General features: G+C 42.0%; 1 protein-coding gene across 2 annotated transcripts in view; it reads left to right on the forward strand.

Moving 5' to 3' along the window:
* LOC105479282 (proteasome 20S subunit alpha 5) overlaps positions 1-19,987 on the forward strand; it is a 25,716-nt gene continuing 5,729 nt past the window's right edge. The window contains exons 1-8 of one of the 2 annotated variants that reach the window (XM_011737240.2): positions 1-149; positions 4,863-4,929; positions 11,541-11,667; positions 13,898-13,965; positions 14,870-14,977; positions 15,119-15,177; positions 16,243-16,345; positions 17,330-17,416. In XM_011737240.2, the coding sequence (XP_011735542.1) occupies positions 121-149; positions 4,863-4,929; positions 11,541-11,667; positions 13,898-13,965; positions 14,870-14,977; positions 15,119-15,177; positions 16,243-16,345; positions 17,330-17,416 (648 nt within the window). In that variant the 5' untranslated portion in view covers positions 1-120. The remainder of the gene's footprint in view (positions 150-4,862; positions 4,930-11,540; positions 11,668-13,897; positions 13,966-14,869; positions 14,978-15,118; positions 15,178-16,242; positions 16,346-17,329; positions 17,417-19,987) is intronic. The other variant, XM_011737241.3, reaches the window with a different exon arrangement.

The raw sequence follows: 19,987 nt of genomic DNA on the forward strand, positions 1-19,987 counted from the left end.
GTCGCGGTCGCACGCGCACTTGGTCTTTGGTACTGTGGCGGTGTGGGTGAGTTGGGCGCCGGTGGAGTCGTGTTGGTCCTCAGAATCCCCGCGTAGCCGCTGCCTCCTCCTGCCCTCGCCATGTTTCTCACCCGGTCTGAGTACGACAGGTCCGTGCGGCTGGGGGACGTCGGGTGGGAATTACGGGTGGGCAGGCCCGGGACCTGGCCGCGCGGCCTGGGTTCTGCCGTGTCATGGGGCTCCCCAGGAACCCGAGATTGGCCGGACCTGGGGATCTCTTGCCCTCCTTAGGCGCCCGCCGTGGTTCCCCAAGCTAGACCACATCGGCGGCACTTGTCCTACCGCTGAGTCACCCCCTGGGTCCTAACTCAGTGCGGAAGCGAGAAGCTCCGACTTGTGCTTGGTAAAGAAGGCGTGAGGAGCCGGTACTCCTAACTTGAACCCGGAGAGGACCAAGGGTCACCCCTTGCCCCGTTCATCTTTTCGTGCCTAGTATGACTGCCTTAAACAAACAAACAAAAAGTTAAACGTGCCTCCTGGCAGAAAAAGCAACTGGTTTGTAGTAGGGCATGCTGCGATGTATAGTTTCTGCAGAAGCGCGAACGCAGTCGTAGCTTTGGCTGGATATATTGTCTGGAGTCTGATTTTATAGGAACTGGAATTTAGAGTGGTTTTCAAGAGATTTCTCATCATGCTGATTCCAACTGACCAAAATTTTTCTGACTTTTTAAAAGTTTAAAGCAAATTTTAAAAAACTTGTGGTGTGAAAATGTGCACAATATTAAGTTGTACATATTTATGCTGTAGACATTTTTACTTTCAGTTTCTGTTTTCATGAGTTAAGTTTTTACATAGCTACTAAGTTTTTTTTTTTTAAGTCAGGGAAGGCAGACATTTTCTTTGTACTGAGTGGTGTCAGAAGCTGCATTTCCTGTCAAGTATATGCTGATCCTGTCAAGTATATGCTGACCACTTGCAGTTACCACTTTTTCATCTTTTTTTACTGACTCATAGAAGATGTGTGTGAAGTTTTGACATATTTCCCCACTGTCCTACAAAGTGACTTTGTTGGTCGATATTTAACTTCCAGAACATTGAAGAGAATCATCCTCGGGTGACATATAATTTTGAGTTAGGGTGTGTATGATAGAAATTGTTATCCTTATCAGAAATCATTTATTAAATTTTGTGGCCATTAACATATGTATTGACTGCTTTGTTACTTATTTTTCTGTCTTCCCAAGACGGCCTAAAATACATCACTTTTTATTCTCTTAGTTAATGTGCTTGAGTGCTTGCTGTGAACAAGGCACTGTTCTAGGTGCTGGTGCTACAGCAATGGACAAAATCAAGCTCCTTGCTCTCATATAGGAGACTCTTTTGAGACAAAGTCTCGCTCTGTCGCCCAGGCTGGAGTGCAGTGATGTGATCTTGGCTCACTGCAACCTCCGCCTCCCGGGTTTTGTTTGTTTGTTTGTTTTTGAGACTAGAGGGAGTCTTGCTCTGGCGCCAGGCTGCAGTGCAGTGACATGATCTTGGCTCACTGCAACCTCCGCCTCCCGGGTTCAAGCGATTCTCTTGCCTCAGTCTCCCAAGTAGCTGGGACTACAGACACGCGCCACCACGCCCAGCTAATTTTTGTATTTTTAGTAGAGACGGGGTTTCACCATGTTGGCCAGGATGATCTCGATCTCTTGACCTCGTGATCCACCCGCCTTGGCCTCCCAAAGTGCTGGGATTACAGGCATGAGCCACCGCACCTGGCCAGCCTCCTAGGTTTAAGCAATTCTCTGCTTCAGCGTCCTGAGTAGCTGGGATTACAGTCAGTGCCGCCATGCCCGGCTAATTTTTGTATTTTTAGTTGAGACTGGGTTTCCTCATCTTGGCCAGGGTAGTCTTGAACTCCTGACCTCGTGATCCACCTGTCTTGGCCTCCCAAAGTGCTAAGATTACAGGTGAGAGCCACCTCGCCCAGCCTGAGACTCTTAAAGAATTGTTTACAGGCACAGTGTCTCATGCCTGTAATTCCAGCACTTTGGAAGGCCGAGGCAGGATTGCCTGAGCTCAGGAGCTGGAGACCAGCCTGGGCATCATAGTGAGACCTCGTTTCTACTAAACATTAAAAACAAATCAGCCAGGTATGGTGGTGCTGATCTTGTCTCCAAAAAAAAAAAAAAAAAAAAAAAAATTGTTTATAGAAGTAACTATAGTGTGAGTCAGAAATATATTAATGCCATTAGAGAAACTCAAATCAATACCATTGAGTTTTTGATGAGGGATTGCATGCAATATGAGAGGATCTTGGAAAACTTCACAAAGGAGCTGACATTTAAACTAGGTCTCTTGAAAGAGTAGGAATTTAATAAAGACAGTGAGATCACTAGTTTTGAGTTGGAGAATATGGGATAAATGAAGGAGGGGCAATGGAAAAGCACAAAGCATTTTGGGAAAAGTCCAGTCTGACTGGCACATATGATACATGTATGGGAACAGCAGGAGATAATGGGAAAAGCAGGATGCTGCTAGATATTGAATGGTTTTTAATACGAGGCTAAGGAGTTTGGGTCCTAGTTCTGTAGGCAACTGTGTGCTGTTAAATAATAATTGTGTTTTACAGAGATTAATTGTCTGAATTAGGGAAAAGTGAGTCAATACCTGTTAGGCTATTACAATAGTTAGGTGAAAGGTAATGAGGGCATTGAGAAGGAAGAGTGATGTGTTACTGTGGAGGAGGAATTGATATGAATTGGTATGACTTACCATATAGTTGGATATGGGAAAAGATGAGGAGGAATGAGTCAGATCATTCAGAATTTCCTATCTTGGGAACACTGGAAGATCGGAGGTGTTTTAAAATAAAACTGAAATAGGAATGGCAGGAGATGAAGTCAATTTTGCAAGGTGACTGGATTTAAAGAGATAATATTTCAAACTGAAAAGTGTTAAGTGTTAAGTGCTAATGGGATATGCAAGTGGAAATGTTCGGCAAACATTTAAATTAGTTAGGAAAGAGGTAAAACTGGTAATAGAGATTTGGAAGTAACTGGTGCTTAGCACTCTGTCACCCAGGCTGGAGTGCAGTGGTGCCATCTTGGCTCACTGCAATGTCCGCCTCCTGGGTTCAAGTGATTCCCGTGCCTCAGTCTTCCAAGTAGCTGGGATTACAGGCGCCTGCCACCACGCCCAGCTAATTTTTGTTTTTTTAGTGGAGGTGGGGTTTCACCATGTTGGCCAGCCTGGTCTCGAACTCCTGACCTCAGCTGATCCGCCTGCCTCGACCTCCCAACGTGCTGGGATTACAGGCATGAGCCACCACGCCAGGCCAAAAGCACTGCTATATGACATGTTACCTGTTGTGAAAGTCCAGACTCCATAAACCACGGATTGCAACCATCTCATTCATTTGTTCACATATTTTTTGTGTCCATTGTGTGCTCAAAGCTTTTATAGCTGAGACCATGTTTGGTGCCTCTTCTCCGTAGGGATTTCCAGCACACTTGAGCAAGGAAAGGTGGAAAGTGTTAGGTGTTAAGGGGAAGTGTTTTAGAGAGAAAAGCAGTCTGACATGTAATTTATATAAATGTTGAGTGAATTCACTAGGTTAGAATTAGGAACTACATGGATCTCAGTCTGTTAAGATAACAATAGTAATTCATACAAGTAAGTATAGAAATGTACCTGTGACTAACTTTTACTAAAAAGTAATAATTAGGGCTGGGCGCAGTGGCTCACGCCTGTAATCCCAGCACTTTGGGAGGCTGAGGTAGGCGGATCACTTGAGGTCAGGAGTTTGAGACCAGCCTGGCCAACGTGGTGAAACCCCATCTCTACTAAAAATACAAAAATCAGCTGGGCATGGTGGCGGGCATCTGTAATCCCAGCTATTTGGGAGGCTGAGGCAGGAGAATCGCTTGAACCCAGGAGATGGAGGTTGCAGGGAACCGGAATCGCACCACCGCACTCCAGCTTGGGTGACAGAGCACACTCAGTCTAAAAAAAAAAGAAAGAAATTGGGACACGCACGGTGGCTCACACCTGTAATCCCAGCACTTTGGGAGGCTGAGGTGGGTGGATCACGAGGTCAGGAGTTCGAGACCAGCCTGGCCAATATGGTGAAACCTCATCTCTACTAAAAATACAAAAATTAGCTGGGCGTGGTGGCATGCACCTGTAGTCCTAGCTGCTGGGAAGGCTGAGGCAGAATTGTTTGAACCCGGGAGGCAGAGGTTACAGTGAGCTGAGATCATGCCATTGCACTCCAGCCTGGGCAACAGAGCGAGACTCTGTCTCAAATAAAAAAACAAAAAAGTAATAACTGTGTTTTATAGAGATTGTCTGAATTAGGGGAAAAACACTTCGGACTTGCTCCACGAGTCAATACCTGTTAGGAGGCTATTACAAAAGTTAGGTGAAAAGTAATGAGGGCATTGAGAATGGAAAGAAGAGTGTTAACCCCAGATATTAACATCATATGCATGTTATGGGAAGAGGATAAGGAAAAATGCACATTTTCTTGGAAATTGGCTGATAGTTTTGGGGCATGAACTTACCAAAGGAACTGGCAAGTCTATTCAGAATGGACCCAGGTTGATTCAGGATTAAGGCAGAAAAGTCACTTGCTCTCATTTCACCAGTTTGGGAAGACTTTCTGGGAGTGGGGCAGAAGCATTCTATATATAGGTTCCATTCCCTTGAGAAACTGTTAATGTACAAAAAATGCTACAGATTGTTGTGGGCGAAGTAGAGAATAATGACAGCATGCATATTCTGTAGCTATCTGAGCTAGTTGTCAAGGAACTTGAATTCAGTGTCTACATGACTAGTTTTTATGAGTATAATTAATAACTTTTTTTAAATTATAGGGGCGTGAATACTTTTTCTCCCGAAGGAAGATTATTTCAAGTGGAGTATGCCATTGAGGCTATCAAGGTATAGTAGCAAGTAGCATAGTTCCTGAAATTTCATGGCTACCTAACATTTTGCTGGCAGAACACTTGGAGTAAACGTGGTCTAACCATTCCTTTAGAAAATGTTCTTACATCCCTTTAGGCAACCACTGTTAACCATTTTTATAACAGTTTCAATCCTATTCCTAATACGTATTTTAAAACTTTTTGAGCAGTTAACTGCTTCATAATTATCTTAATAGCTTTTTCTCAGTGGGGGTGGAGGGACATATTTGTGCTTTTGATCCTCTTAGCTATAAAGAGGGATACAGAAGTCCAGAATTAGCACTTGTATTACTTTTTCTGTTTTGTTTTCTTTAGCAAATCATGTATCTGACTACCTTTGTATTCTTTTTTTTTTTTCTTTTTTTTTTTGAGATGGAGTCTCTCTCAGTCGCCCAGGCTGGAGTTCAGTGGCGTGATCTCAGCTGACTGCAACCTCCGCCTCTTGGGTTCAAGTGATTCTCCTGCCTCAGCCTCCCAGTAGCTGGGATTACAGGCATGTGCCACTGTGCCTGGCTAACTTTTTAAAATTTTTAGTAGAGATGGGGTTTTACTACCAGGCTGGTCTCGAACCCTTGACCTCAAATGATTCGCCCGTCTCAGCCTCCCAAAGTGTTGGGATTACAGGCGTGAGCCACCACGCCCGGCCCACCTTTGTATTCTTGTTGGTAAAGACACCTTAGGGACTAAAGAGATTTGTTTTACTTTTTTTTAGAAAGAGGGTCTTACTCTGTCACCCATGCTGGAGTACAGTGACACCGTCTTAGCTCACTGCAGCTTCTAACTCCTGGGCTCAAGTTTTCCTCCCACCTTAACCTCCCTAGCAGCTAGGATACAGACATGTGCACCATGCCTGGCTTTTTTATGTGTGTGTGTGTGTGGAGATGTGGTCTTGCTGTGTTGCCCAAGTTGGTCTCAAACTCCTGGGCCCAAGCAATCCTCCTGCCTCAGCCTCTCAAAGTGTTGGGATTTACAGGTGTGAGCCACCACACCTGGCCTGAACTGGATAATTCTTTGTTGTGGAGGGCCATCTTGTGCATTTTAGGATATTTATCAATTCCTGGATACTACCCATTAGATGCCGGTAGCCCTCTTTCAGTTGTGACAACCAAAAATGTCTCCAGACTTTGCCAAATGTCTGGTGGGGACAAAAGGGCCCCCAATTGAGAATCATTCTTCTAGATTAAAAGTATATATGAATTCTGTCCTACTCTGTTCAGTTGGGAATTCAAGATCAGTATACTATAAATGAAACAATTAGAGAACAATTAAGTGCTAAATTAAGTTTTCTGGCAATGGTTGCTGATTATATATTTGTTTGATTTTTAAGGTATACATGCATGTAGTTTCAGAGTCAAAAGGCAAAGTAGTTCTATGAACCTTGTAACAAAAATAGCAATTCTTGAGGCCTGCATCATCTATGTTCAGCTTTTCAGAGGCAACACTTCAAATTGTTTCAGCTGGTAATGTTCTAGGCATGTACCTCCGTATCTCTACAACACAGGTTTATGGTTTTTTTGTTAGGCATTATCCATGGACTTTTCATTATGAAGGATGAAGATTTCTGCCCCAACCCCACACCCCTAGTCCCCACCACACACAATTGTCTTCTGAGGTGGGGATAGGGTGACCCTCTCCATATATATCATGAATATCATAATTTTGTTAGATCATTAGTCAATAGTTACATTAGTATGACTGTAAATGCTTTTCACAGCTGAGCCATTTTGTGTTTTATAATTGTTTTTCTGTTTCTGCACAACATTGTTTTTCTTGGAGTTAATAATTCTCTTTTTAAAAATATTTGCTTAATTTAGGATGATCAATAATGCATCCCAAAGTCTCTCTAGGTTACATGTATCCTCTCAAAACATTCAGGCAAATTAAGTGTCCTATTAAGGATTCCCTTTTTTTTTTTTTTTTTTTTTGAGACAGGGTCTTGCTCTGTCAGCCAGGCTAGAATGCAGTGGTGCATCTCAGGTCACTGCAGCCTCAATCTCCCAGGCTCAAGTGATCCTCCTGCCTCAGCCCCCAAAGTAGCTGGGACTACAGGTATGCACAACCATGCCCGGCTTATTTTTTTATTTTTTTGAGACAGAGTCTCACTCTGTCACCCAGGCTGGAGTGCAGTGGTGCTATTTTATTTTATTTTATATATTTTTTGAGACAGAGTCTCGCCCTGTTGCCCAGGCTGGAGTGCAGTAGCACAATCTCAGCTCACTGCAACCTCTGCCTCCCAGGTTCAAGCAATTCTCCTGCCTCAGTCTTCTGAGTAGCTAGGATTACAGGCATGTGCCACCACACCTGGCTAATTTTTGTATTTTTAGTAGAGATGGTGTTTCACCATATTAGTCAGGCTGGTCTCGAACTCCTGACCTTGTGATCCACCTGCCTCGGCCTCCCAGAGTGCCGGGATTGCAGATGTGGGCCACCGCGCCCAGCGTAAATTTTTGTATTTTTTGTAGAGATGGTGTTTCGCTGTGTTGCACAGGCTGGTCTTGAGCTCCTGAGCTCAAGTGATCCGCCCACCTTAGCCTCCCAAAGTGCTGGGATTATGGATATGAGCCACAGTGCCCTATTAAGGATTCTTAATGAAATCTTGGAGCCTTCTAACCTGCTCCAATCTGGACTGGTCATTCTCTGGGCCTCCTGCATAGCTGTGGACTTCATTTTCTGTGAGATCATTCTAGGCGTTCCCTTTAACTCCCTCTTGTGTTAGGCCCCATGTCATCTTTTTTTATTTATTTGCTCAATTTGGTAGAACCCATTTTCCAATAGTATTGTAGAAACTATTTATTTATTTAGAGTTGGAGTTTCGCTCTTGTTGCCCAGGCTGGAGTGCAATGGCGCAATCTTGGCTCACTGCAACCTCCGCCTCCCGTGTTCGAGAGATTCTCCTGCCTTAGCCTCCTGAGTAGCTGGGATTACAGGCATGCGCCACCACGCTCAGCTAATTTTGCATTTTTAGTAGAGTTGAGGTTTCTCCATGTTGGTCAGGCTGGTCTCGAGCTCCCGACCTCAGGTGATCCGCCTGCCTCAGCCTCCCAAAGTGCTGGGATTATAGGCATGAGCCACCGCGCCTGGCCAGAAATAATTTTAAATTTCCAACTTCTTTTGTTTCTTTTCGTCTTCTTAGCATCCTGTTCTTGTTTTATGGATGAAATGTCTTATTTTTCTTCAACCATTTTCTAATTTTTCTTGAAAATTTTTTTCCCTGTGGGACATTGTTGCTCATCCCTATAATCCCAGCACTTTGGGAGACTGAGGCAGGAGGACCACTTGAGCCTAGGAGTTCAAGACTAGCCTGGGCAACATAGCCCATGTCTAGAAAAAATTTTAAAAATTAGGCTGGGCAAGGCTCACACCTGTAATCCTAGCACTTTGGGAGGCTGAGGCAGGAGGATTGCTTGAGTCTAGGAGTTCAAGACCAGCATGAGCAACATAGTGAGACCTTGTCTTCACAAAAAATTTTAAAAATTAGCTGAGTGTAGTAGTGTACATCTGTAGTCTTAGCTATTTTGGAGGCTTAGGTGGGAGTATCTCGTAAGCCTGGGAGGTTGGTACTCCATGAGACGTGATTGTGCCACTACACTCCATCCTGGGCAACAGAATGAGACCCTGTCTAAAATATTTTTTTTCCTTTTGAACTGGTCAGATTCTTTAGAGCTATGTTTTTCAAACTGTAGGTCTAGGCTTATTAGGAGATACTAAAATAAATTTAGTGGTCATGAGGAGCATTTCTTTTGAGACAGAGTGTCACTCTGTCACCTAGACTGAAGTGCAGTGGTGTGATCACAGCTCACTGCAGCCTCAACCTCCCAGGCTCAAGTGACCATGCCACCTCAGCCCCCAGCTACAGGTACGTGCCACTACACCCAGGTAATTTTTTTAAATTTTTCATGGAGGTAAAGTTTTGCCATGTTGCCCAGGCTGGTCTCAAACTCCTGGGCTCAAGTGATCTTCCTGCCTCAGCCTCCCAAAGTGTTAGGATTATAGGCATGAGCCACCACTCCTGGCCCAGATTTCTTTTTTAAGTGAAACAGAGCAGTAGATATCAAAATGCCTTGCCCATAGTAGTGGTGAGTGGTTTTTTTCATGAAATTTTGTTTCTGTTATGTATTTGTATTTATTTGTGGGGTTTAGTTATGAAAGCAAATGTATTCCTTACTGTGGCTTTTGGTCAAAAAGTTTGAAAAACATTGCCGAGAAGAAAACTGCCTCTTCTCATTTCATTCCGGGAGGGTATTTCTGGCTGCTGGCTTCTGAGAGCTGAGTAGGGAAAGAAGGCTGAGGTTCTTAACACTCAGTTTGTAAAGTTTTACATATTTACCCTGTTTTCAGTGCATGATTCCTGCCTTAGACTGTGCTTGGTGTCCCCAATCCAAAGACCCTCTGTTTTACGGTCTCCAGAGAATAAGCCTGGAGTCTTCTGCAGGAGTGGGAGAGGTGCAGTCATCTAGCTTTACAGCATAGGGGAGGGCATCTGGGAATCTGTTTCTTAAACACTGAACCATCTTGCAGTTTTTAGCTCCTTGTTCATTTCCATTTCCAGAAGTCCTTGTTGCCACCATTTCCTTTTGTGAGGTCCTGTGATAAAAATCAAGTTGTTTCTTTACTTTCTTTACTGCTGGTTTAGGATTTGGATTACTTGGGTATCACTAACCTATCTTCTTTTCAGCTTCAAAGTTTTGTTGCTGTGTCTTGTCTCACTCTCTGTTATAGTGGATTTATGCCTTTTTAAAAGTCCTTTAATCTTACATTAACAGACTTAAGGAAGGCATGGAACAAATGTATGTCATTAGTCTACACCTTTAACTAGAAATATGAGCCTTCATTTTTATTTATTTATTTTTTGAGATGGGGTCTCACTCTGTTGCCCAGGCTGGAGTACAGTGGCATGATCTTGGCTCACTACAACCTCTGCCTCCTGGGCTGAAGCAGTCCTACCGTTTCAGCCTCCCGCGTAGCTGGGAGTATAGGCATATGCTACCAAGCCTGGCTAATTACTGTATTTTTTATAGAAACAGAGTTTCACCATGTTGCCCAGACTGGTCTTGAACTCCTGGACTCATGCAATCTGCCCACCTCAGCCTCCCAAAGTGCTGGGATTACAGGCATGAGCCACTGTGCCCAACCTGAGTACTCATTTTTTTACATAAAATTTTTTGACAGTTCATCTCCTGTAGTTATGCAGGTATCCACTGATTAAGAAAATACATGCCAAAAAGCTGGTGTACATTTAATAACACTTCTAAATAAAGTCACAACTTAACACATTTGAAAAATAATATATATGTGTGTGAAACGATCATTCAGTCTGCAGACATGTTAAGCAAGTTATACATAAAGATTCATGGGATTCTTTGGAACCCTTTGCAATGCTCACACTTGGCAGTGATTATTTTGTAGAAATAACTGAATATAATGGGAATTCAAAGCACAAAACATAGTCATGGAAGGCTTTGATGAGTGAAATTTGGATAGAGGAAAGGAAGAATGTATTCCAGGGGAGACAGCATGAGCAGAGGGGTGCAAGGGTAGGAGATAATGTGGCTTGAGCAAGTGGGTTGGGCTATACCTGAGGGATTTTGTTGGAGAATAACGAGTAATGAAGTTGGAAGGGAAAAGTGGCATCAGGATATGAAGGCTCTGGAAGTTTATTTGGATATTATATTATAGGCAGTATAGGGTGATGTTAATTCTTGACAGAAGAAATATAATGATAATAGCATTTTATTAGATCAGTCAGGCTATAACATGAGAGATACATTGAGAGAGATTAAAGATGAAAGAGGTTATTGAAGTAATCTAGGCATGGAATATGAATAACATTTGTTCATCTTTGGCAGGCACCATTTTAAGCATTTTGTAATACATAATATGTTTACCCTTCTTGTTATTATTGTCATCCTCATTTTGCACGAAATGGGCATAGAGGAGTAGTAGATGGCTGGGTGTTACATAGAGATAACGAGATGAATTCCAGGTATATTGTGGACTTCTAGTGACCTTAAATAATTAATAGTTTTACACTGTTGGTGGTGATGATGGTGGTGGTTCTTTTTGTCCCTCCCTACCTTCCTTTATTACTTTTTTGGAGGTCAGGTAGGTTGGGGAATATCATCTCTTGGGACAGACCAAGACAGATGTAAGAGGTGAAAAGAGACCGGGTCCAGAAAAGACATTAAGAGTTTTATTACTTTCTTGCCCACTATGTTTAGAACTTTTGAATCTTCCCTCCTCCAAATATTGGCATTAGAGAATGGATTTTTCCAATGTTTGAAAGACTTTGTTGAACTTACTCTTTTGGGGTTCTAGAAATTACCTGGGTAAATTATAAAGAAAACATTAAAAACTTAAAAAAAATTTTAAGGGAGAAAAAAAGAACTTTTTTCTGTAAATCAATATTCTTGCTATTGACAGGAATAGTATATTAATTACTTAGAGTATATTAGGGTGCTCCTTCTCTCTGCCTATAAGATGTGGCCAATTGAAGTTTCTATCATGTGAAGATTTACAGAGAGCTATCGGGTGAGTATGTGAGACAGTTATTTGACCTGTATATGGTAATCATAAGATGTTTCTCTTTAGCTTGGTTCTACAGCCATTGGGATCCAGACATCAGAGGGTGTGTGCCTAGCTGTGGAGAAGAGAATTACTTCCCCACTGATGGAGCCCAGCAGCATTGAGAAAATTGTAGAGATTGATGCTCACATAGGTAAGGAGTGGAGGAAAGCTGTTCTGTAGGACCTGGTCTGGGTTAATTAGTCCTCTGTGATGCTGCAAGGAAGGTTTATGAAATGAACATGTTATCCCCTTGTTCGCTATTATTTTCCAGGCAGTAGGCCAGAATATGTAAATGTAGGAGTAGGAGGCTGTTGCAGGGCTCATTTATGTTTAACCTACTCCCAGAAGTACCTTTCCCCTCAAATTTAGACTTGGTAAATGTGATGGTTGTTGAAATATGCAAAGGTTGAATCATAGGCCAGCTCCTTACGATGGTTGGGTCTTTACTGATGCATAATATTTGCTCTAGTAGAAGGCCACCAGAGCACAGGATTATGTATGGGAAGCTGGAGTGTCCATTGAGAAAAGAGGAATTCTCAAAGATCTTTGGAGTGACTACAAGTTATAAGAATAATATAGACTTGACTAGATCAGTCTTCCTCCTTTGTTTTCAGATTATCTTTGTATTCCTTGTTCCCTCTACCCACTTTTTTGGTCTTTAATTCCCCTGCCTTGACTTCTGACATCATTGTATAATAGTATTACAGGGTGAGTAGTTCTAGTTATTTATAGAATGCCATTTTATTTGGCTATCTAAATTTTCTTAACCTGTCTAGTCATCTAATTAATGAAGCATTGGCAAAATAATTAATTGCTTGAAGGCATCAGAACCAAATGCATGGTGACTCTGGAAGCTTGATACTATCTCTTTCATAGATATAGAAACTGAGATTTTATCTTTTAAGATTGGAACATTGTGTCTTCTTTAACTCGAGTCACTTGTCTTTTGAAGGTAGCTCAGTGTCACTACATTCAACAAATTGAGAGCCTACAATGTGCCAGACATTATGCTAGATACCAGGGAATAGAAAGGAATAAGACATAGTCCTTGTTTTCCAGGAGCATGCGGTCTAATTGTGGTGGTGGACATGTAAGTAAGTCAATGCAATTAAGTGACAAAAGTATTAAGAAAGACTCTAGTGTGTTCTCAGTAGGAGTACAAAGGAAGAAATAATTAGTTTTGCCTGGAGTCAGTGTTAGTGGGGCTTTCAGAAAAGGATTCCATGAAAGTGATTTTGAGCTGAGTTTAATTCTGAAAGATAAGGAAGTGTACACAAGGCAAACAAGTGTCTGGGTATAGCAAGGGAGAGCATTCTAGTCAGAGGGAATAGAAATGACTGAAGCCGTCATGGTGTAAAATATAAAATACCATAGCAGAAGCAGTTTTGTGGGACTGGGACATGAACTGCAGCAACAGATGAGTTGGTCAGAGAGCGGAATTCCTTTTTTACCACACCAAAGGCTTCAATGTAATCCTTTTGCAAGGATGGGAAAGGTTTTAAGCAATGAGGTAATAGGATCCCATTACAATTTTAGAAAGGCCATTCTGATAATGATATTAAAGGTAGACTAAAGAGGGCTGAGACTAGAGGCAGGGAGGCCAGTTAAAAACTTGTAATAGTCCAAACAAAGAGATGGTGGAGGTTTTAACTAACACAGTAGCCAGAGAATGGAGAGGAAGATAGAAATTGACAGAACTTGTGATCTGATTGGTTGTGAGGGCCAAGGAAGAAGACGGGGTCTAGAAGGGAAATGAGTGTGTGATATGTCCAAGTAGATATATTAAGGAAGTTATTTGGCTTTATATGTCTGAAACTTGGGAGAGAAACTTAGACTGGAGATTTAGATTTGAGTCATGATGCGTAAAATAACAGTATAGCCATAATTGTGGTGGCTTGGGCCATCAGGCAAACTCTCTGATATAACTAGTTGTTTTGTGTTTGGGACAGAGAGGCAAAAGGCTTTTGATTTATTCGAGAGTCCTCCACTGTAGTCCATAGTGAGGTGATTTTCTTTTCTCTGTTTCCCAGGTTGGGACATTCGTGTTTGCTTAGTTTGAAAATGTATCATCATCTACAAAGAGTGCTAAAGGGATGTTTAGGGATGTAATATGTGGAAATTCATGTTTGTTTAGCTGCTTTTCTCTGGACTTATTTTTATCATCTGGACTTGTGTGTCATTGTGGATGGTTTTTTGTTTCTAACATCGTTAATACTTGGGTTCAGGGCAGATCATTTCCTATCTAAACTTTCGGGTATAAAATGCCATGGGATAGCTGAATGGCTGCCATGGTTCCACTCCAGAATTTCAGGATTTCCTGAGTGGATGAAAGAGTTCTACAAGGATTTGGCCACTGGGTCACTGTCACTTTTACATTGCAGGTTGTGCCATGAGTGGGCTAATTGCTGATGCTAAGACTTTAATTGATAAAGCCAGAGTGGAGACACAGGTAAAATTGGCATTATCTCCCTTTTACCAGGATACTTGAGTTGCTTGTTTAGTGATTATGTAGCTGCCTGGGCTATACTGCAGGTGTCTGTGTCAATATTAGATGTGGCTCTTGGGAGTAATTTTGGGTAGAATTCCCAGTTAGAACTTTCTGGGGCTTGGAGTTTAGCTGTCTGATCACTGCAGTTTTAAAGAGGCTCTGGTCAGTAGTGCTGACAGTGTCTTCCTTTTTTTTTTTGGCTTTGCCTTATATAAAGCATGCATTGTAATGCATTGTTTCCTAATTGACTTTCTGTGGGAGCATCACGGCAGGAGGTGGACATAGTTAAAGGATATTCTCACCTCAACTGCCTTTGTTGCCAGGCTTGCAAATAACAGCCCTCCTCTGGTGAGTAATAACTTGTACCAGCTGACAAATACTGGTCAGGGATACTGTTTTTTTTGTTTTTTTTAAACTTTGTAGCTGCTGCTTGGAGATAGGCTAGTAAGAAAAATATATCTCACGGTAAAATTTTTTGCACTTACTTGCAAGTTTGCTGTCTGTACTTATGTAAGAATAAGTCATTTAACTTAAACATCAACAGAATAAGCTAGAGTCTTTGAGGGAAAGAGGCACTTTTAGTTTTTGACAAGAGTAAACTTGGTGCTTTCAGGGCATATTCCTCTTTTTCAAGGCAATAATTCTCTTGTCCGTCGTTGCTTAGAGTCCTTGTGATAATGTTTATTTCCAGAGCTATTTCTCTTCCTCTCATGTACTCCCAAGTACTCAGGGTTAATGTTAATTAAGAAAACCACATTTGAGCCTTCAGTTTCCAATCCCAGTTTAAAGGAATGTGCGTAGTGAGATGGTGGGCTGCCTCAGTGTCCTTATTAGAAGGGTGTACCATGGTTTGCTCTTCTTCTAGAACCACTGGTTCACCTACAATGAGACAATGACAGTGGAGAGTGTGACCCAAGCTGTGTCCAATCTGGCTCTCCAGTTTGGAGAAGAAGATGCAGATCCAGGTGCCATGGTGAGTGTGATACTTGTGTCGAGTTTTTTTTATTGTTCTGTGGGACTTAGGACATTTGTCCTGTAAACATAACATTCCCAGCCCCTCTCACTCCTTACTTCATAGCCATTTATCTTAATATCTCTTGCCTTTTGGTTCTAGTCTCGTCCCTTTGGAGTAGCATTGTTATTTGGAGGAGTTGATGAGAAAGGACCTCAGCTGTAAGTACCATTTTGTAATTTTCCCCCATGCTTTTGTGGGGAGTTATTTTAATTTGGGGTGGGGACTGAGAAGATTATTGTAGACTATTAGCCAGGTATTAGCACACACCTGTAGTCCCAGCTACTTGAAGGCTGAGGCAGGAGGATCTCTTGAGCCCGGGAGTTGTCATCCAGGCTGTAGTGAGCTTATGATTATGTCACTGCACTCCAGCCTGGATAACAGAGTCAGACCCCATCTCTTTAAAAAATGTATTTTAAAAAGATTATTGTAAAAAGGGCTATTGTTAAGTGTGTGTGTATATGTATATATATATGGCTTCTAATACTAAAGTTTAGTGATTCTATGCCGTTTGCCCAAATTTGGGGATTCCATGAAGAATTCCTCTATTGGAACCAGTGCTAATTCTGGAAGGAATTAGAAGTAACTTGTTACTATAGTCAGGGTATGTTTTAGAGCTTTGCTCTGGAATGTTGATCTGATCCTCATCCTCAGATATTTCTAAGATAGGCATAAACAAGTACCATATTTATACATACTATACTTCTGAATCCCTAAGGAAGCTGCTAATTTTCTTAAACACTTTCTAAAATGTCTGGTTTCTCCAGACATAGAACATCTTTTAGATCTGTGCCTCAATATATGTTTTTTTTTTTTGAGACGGAGTCTCGCTGTGTCACCCAGGCTGGGGTGCAATCGCCGGATCTCAGCTCACTGCAAGCTCCGCCTCCTGGGTTTACACCATTCTCCTGCCTCAGCCTCCTGAGTAGGTGGGACTACAGGGGCCCGCCACCTCGCCTGGCTAGTTTTTTGTCTTTTTTAGTAGAGACGGGGTTTCACCGTGTTAGCCAGGATGGTCTCAATCTCCTGACCTCGTGATCCGCCCGTCTCGGCCTCCCAAAGTGCTGGGATTACAGGCTTGAGCCACTGCGCCCGGCTGCCTCAATGTTTCAGTGGTGTCTCCTGGCTCTAGGGCCAAGCATTTGTGCTTTGTTTTAGTGAGACGTTTGTTACGTAAAGTGCCACCACTCCTGAGCATTTTAGTCCTCATTTTGGGGGTTTTGCAGGTTTCATATGGATCCATCTGGGACCTTTGTACAGTGTGATGCTCGTGCAATTGGCTCTGCTTCAGAGGGCGCCCAAAGCTCCTTGCAAGAAGTTTACCACAAGGTAATTAAGTATTCTCACAACTCTTACTATTTTTTTTAATTCATGGTATAATTGACATATAATAAAATGTGCAAACCTTAAGAGTTCAGTTCTATGAGTTTTGACAATTGCAAAACAAGGTAACACTTTCATCACCGCCAAAAAAATGCTCATCCACATTCCAGTCAATCTCTTTCCCTCCTTTACAACCATGTTTACCACTGTCCATTAGTTTTGTCTGTTCTTATGCTTTGTTATAAATGGAATTAAACAATTAGTCAGTTTGTATCTGTTTTGTTTAACACTGATTTTGAGATCCATTCATGTTGTACCAGTATTTCCATTTGATGGCTGAGTAATATACCATGGTATGGGTGTACCACAATATGTTTATCCTCTATCTCCACAGCTTTACTTAGCGTTTTACAATTGGTTCTTGAAGCAAGTGGGCATTTGGTATTTTCTTTGTGAGATGGGAAGATTTGGTTTTGGGTAACTCATTGGTGTGATTGAAGGCTGCTGTACTTATTCAGGTGGTTCATATGGGGAAGCCTGCTTACATTAGCTCCTAATAATATTGATTTTACATGTGGAGGAAATTAGGTACAAAACAGGGTAAATATGAATTTTCTAAATTGTTAGGCTACCTCTTAGATCATTTGGGCATTGTTCATAGGATATTGCCAATAATATTATCTTCTAAATTAAAAGAGGAATTCAAATGTACACAAGATAAGTCTATCTCTTTCCCCTTCTTCAAAGATTACTTTGGTTGGTGACTTTATTGTGGCTCACAATAAGGTTTTGGGGTTTTTTCCCTGAAAAAGTGTATTCTACTTATTTGCCATTTACTTGAGTTCTGGAGATACTTGTAATGCACCATAGTAAGTAAGATGTTTGACATACTTGATACATACTTTTTTCAGTGAGATAAAGGGAAAATCTTTGAAGGAAGGAGGGATTGCGTATAATTAATAGGCATCTTCTTGCCTTCTTTGTTTCAAGTCTATGACTTTGAAAGAAGCCATCAAGTCTTCACTCATCATCCTCAAACAAGTAATGGAGGAGAAGCTGAATGCAACAAACATTGAGGTACTTTCTGTTTTATTGTTGAATTTTTTTTGTTTGTTTTTTTAAGAGATGAGGTCTGGCTATATTTGCCTAGACTAGACTGGTCTTGAACTCATGGGCTCAAGTGGTCCTCCCACCCCAGCCTCTTGAGTAGCTGGGGCTATAGGTGCACACACCAGGCCTGGCTAATGTTTTTTAATTTTTTTAGAGATGGGGTCTTGCTATGTTGCCCAGATTGGTCTCAAACTCCTGGCCTCAGGCAGTTCTCCTGCCTTAGCCTCCTAAGTAGCTGGAACTATAGGTGAGAGCCACTGTACCTGGCTGTTTTATTGTTTTTTATTCAGATATTATAGCTGGCATTGCTGAAGACTACATAGATCATAGAAATCACATTTTTGTATATTTAGTTCCTAAGAAATTATTAACAGCCTTTGAATAATAAACAGCTTTAGTAAAGTGGTGCTGGCAAAAGCCAGAATTCAGTGAGTTAAAGAATGAGGCCTGGCGAGGTGGCTCACGCCTGTAATCCCAGCACTTTGGAAGGCCAAGGCAGGCAGATCACTTGAGACCAGCCTGGCCAGCATGGCAAAACCCCATCTCTACCAAAAATACAAAAACTAGCCAGGTGTGGTGGCACACACCTGTAGTCCCAGCTACTAGGGAGGCTGAGGCATGAGAATTGCTTGAACCCAGGATTCGGAAGTTGCAGTGAGCTACTGCACTCCAACCTGGGCGATAGAGGGAGACTCTGTCTCAAAAATAAAATAAACAGAATGAAAGGGAGGTGATGAGTGGAGAAAACAAGAGTATGCTGCTTTCTTAAGAAGTTTGATTTGTGTTGGCAGAAGGTAGCATTCAATAAAAGGATTGTGTCGTTTTAAGGATAGGGAAGTCTTGAAAATATAAACAGAGATGAAACTAGCTTATAGAAAAATGTTGAAAGAGCCGGGCGCAGTTGTCTGTAATCCCAGCACTTTGGGAGGCTGAGACAGGTGGATCGCTTGAGGGCAGGAGTTCAAGACCAGCCTGCCCAATATGGTGAAACCTCATCTCTACTAAAAATACAAAAATTAGCCAGGCGTGGTGGTGGATGCCTGTAATCCCAGCTACTTGGGAAGCTGAGGTATGAGAATCGCTTGAACTCAGGATGTGGAGGTTGCAGTGAGCCGAGATTTTACCACTGCACTCCAGCCTGGGTGACAGAACGAGACTCTCTCAAAAAAAAAAAAAAAAAAAAAAAAAAACCTGAAAGAAATAAAAGGAGAGGTTAGGATAGTGATGGAAAAGTTATAGAAGAGGTAAGGGGTGGTACACATGAAAAAGTTGGTTTTGAAAAGTAAAATTCATTCAGCATCATACTGAGTACCCATTATATAGCAGGTATTATGCTGGATGCCCAGGGATACAGACACAGAAAATCCAATTCCTATTCAAGTAGTATACTGTGTAGTGCAGGGAACATATAGATAATAAGAACCAACCTGGGGTGATACTTCTATAATGTCAGTAAGAACAGATTCCCGTATGTGTAACTTAGACTAAAGCATTAGGGAAGCTTCTTGGAAGAGGAGATGTCTGGAAAAGGGAGCAGAAAGGTATTCCAGGAAGAGGGGACAACATGTGCAAAGGGTTCAAGATGTAAAAATAACATTGTGGGTAAAGGAAACTTTGAAGTTTTGTCTGACTGTTGGGTGTGGGATATATATAAGATGGTGGGGGATGGTAAGGGATGAGACTGGAGAGGTATGGACCAGCTTGGGAATGTCCTTTTTTAGTATGCTAAGAGTAGACAGGAGAAAAGGAAGTAATGACGAGTAAAGATAGGTGGGCTTGGCGGTAAACTGGAGAGATGTCCCACATTTCCCCGGAATTTTCCTAGTGATTGTAAGGTCATCTGCTGAGGGTGGGTGAATGCAACAGTAAAATTGAGAATGGGAAATATTTGGAAAAGTCATTATGGATAGGGAAAAGAGAAGACAGGGAAGAGTAAAAGGATTGCTAGGCCATATTAAAATCCTAGCTGAGGCCAGTAATCCCAGCACTTTGGGAAGCCAAGGCAGGCAGATCACGTGAGGCCAGAAGTTCAAGAGCAGCCTGGCCAACATAGTGAAACCCCGGCTTTACTAAAAAAATACAAAAAATTAACTGGGTGTGGTGAGCTATTCGGGAGGCCGAGGTATGAGAATTGCTTGAATCTGGGAGGTAGAGGTTGCAGTGAGCTAAGATTGCACTCCACCCTGGGCAACAGCACGAAACTTTGTCTCAGAAAATAAATAAATAAAATGTAAAGGCCAACCAAGGCTATAATTATAAATCAGTAATTAAACCAATTAGTACTTACCAGGATATTTGTTGACTACACTCATGAGAAAATGGATGGTTGGATTAATCCATAGTAGGGGATTGACTAGTTAAGGACAGAAGATTAGAGAATACTGGAGGGTATTGTTGGTGAATGTCTCACCCATAGAACCAGCTTTCATAGGCTGCTGTGAAAGGTCAGTCTAAGGAGGACTAACATTTGGGAGCCACTGCTCTAGAACCCATCTGCTGTAAGTTCTTAGTCCATTAGTTGTTCCTTGGAGCTCCAGC

The sequence above is a fragment of the Macaca nemestrina genome, chromosome 1 (genome assembly GCF_043159975.1).
Source record: "Macaca nemestrina isolate mMacNem1 chromosome 1, mMacNem.hap1, whole genome shotgun sequence".
Classification (NCBI taxonomy): Eukaryota; Metazoa; Chordata; class Mammalia; order Primates; family Cercopithecidae; genus Macaca; species Macaca nemestrina.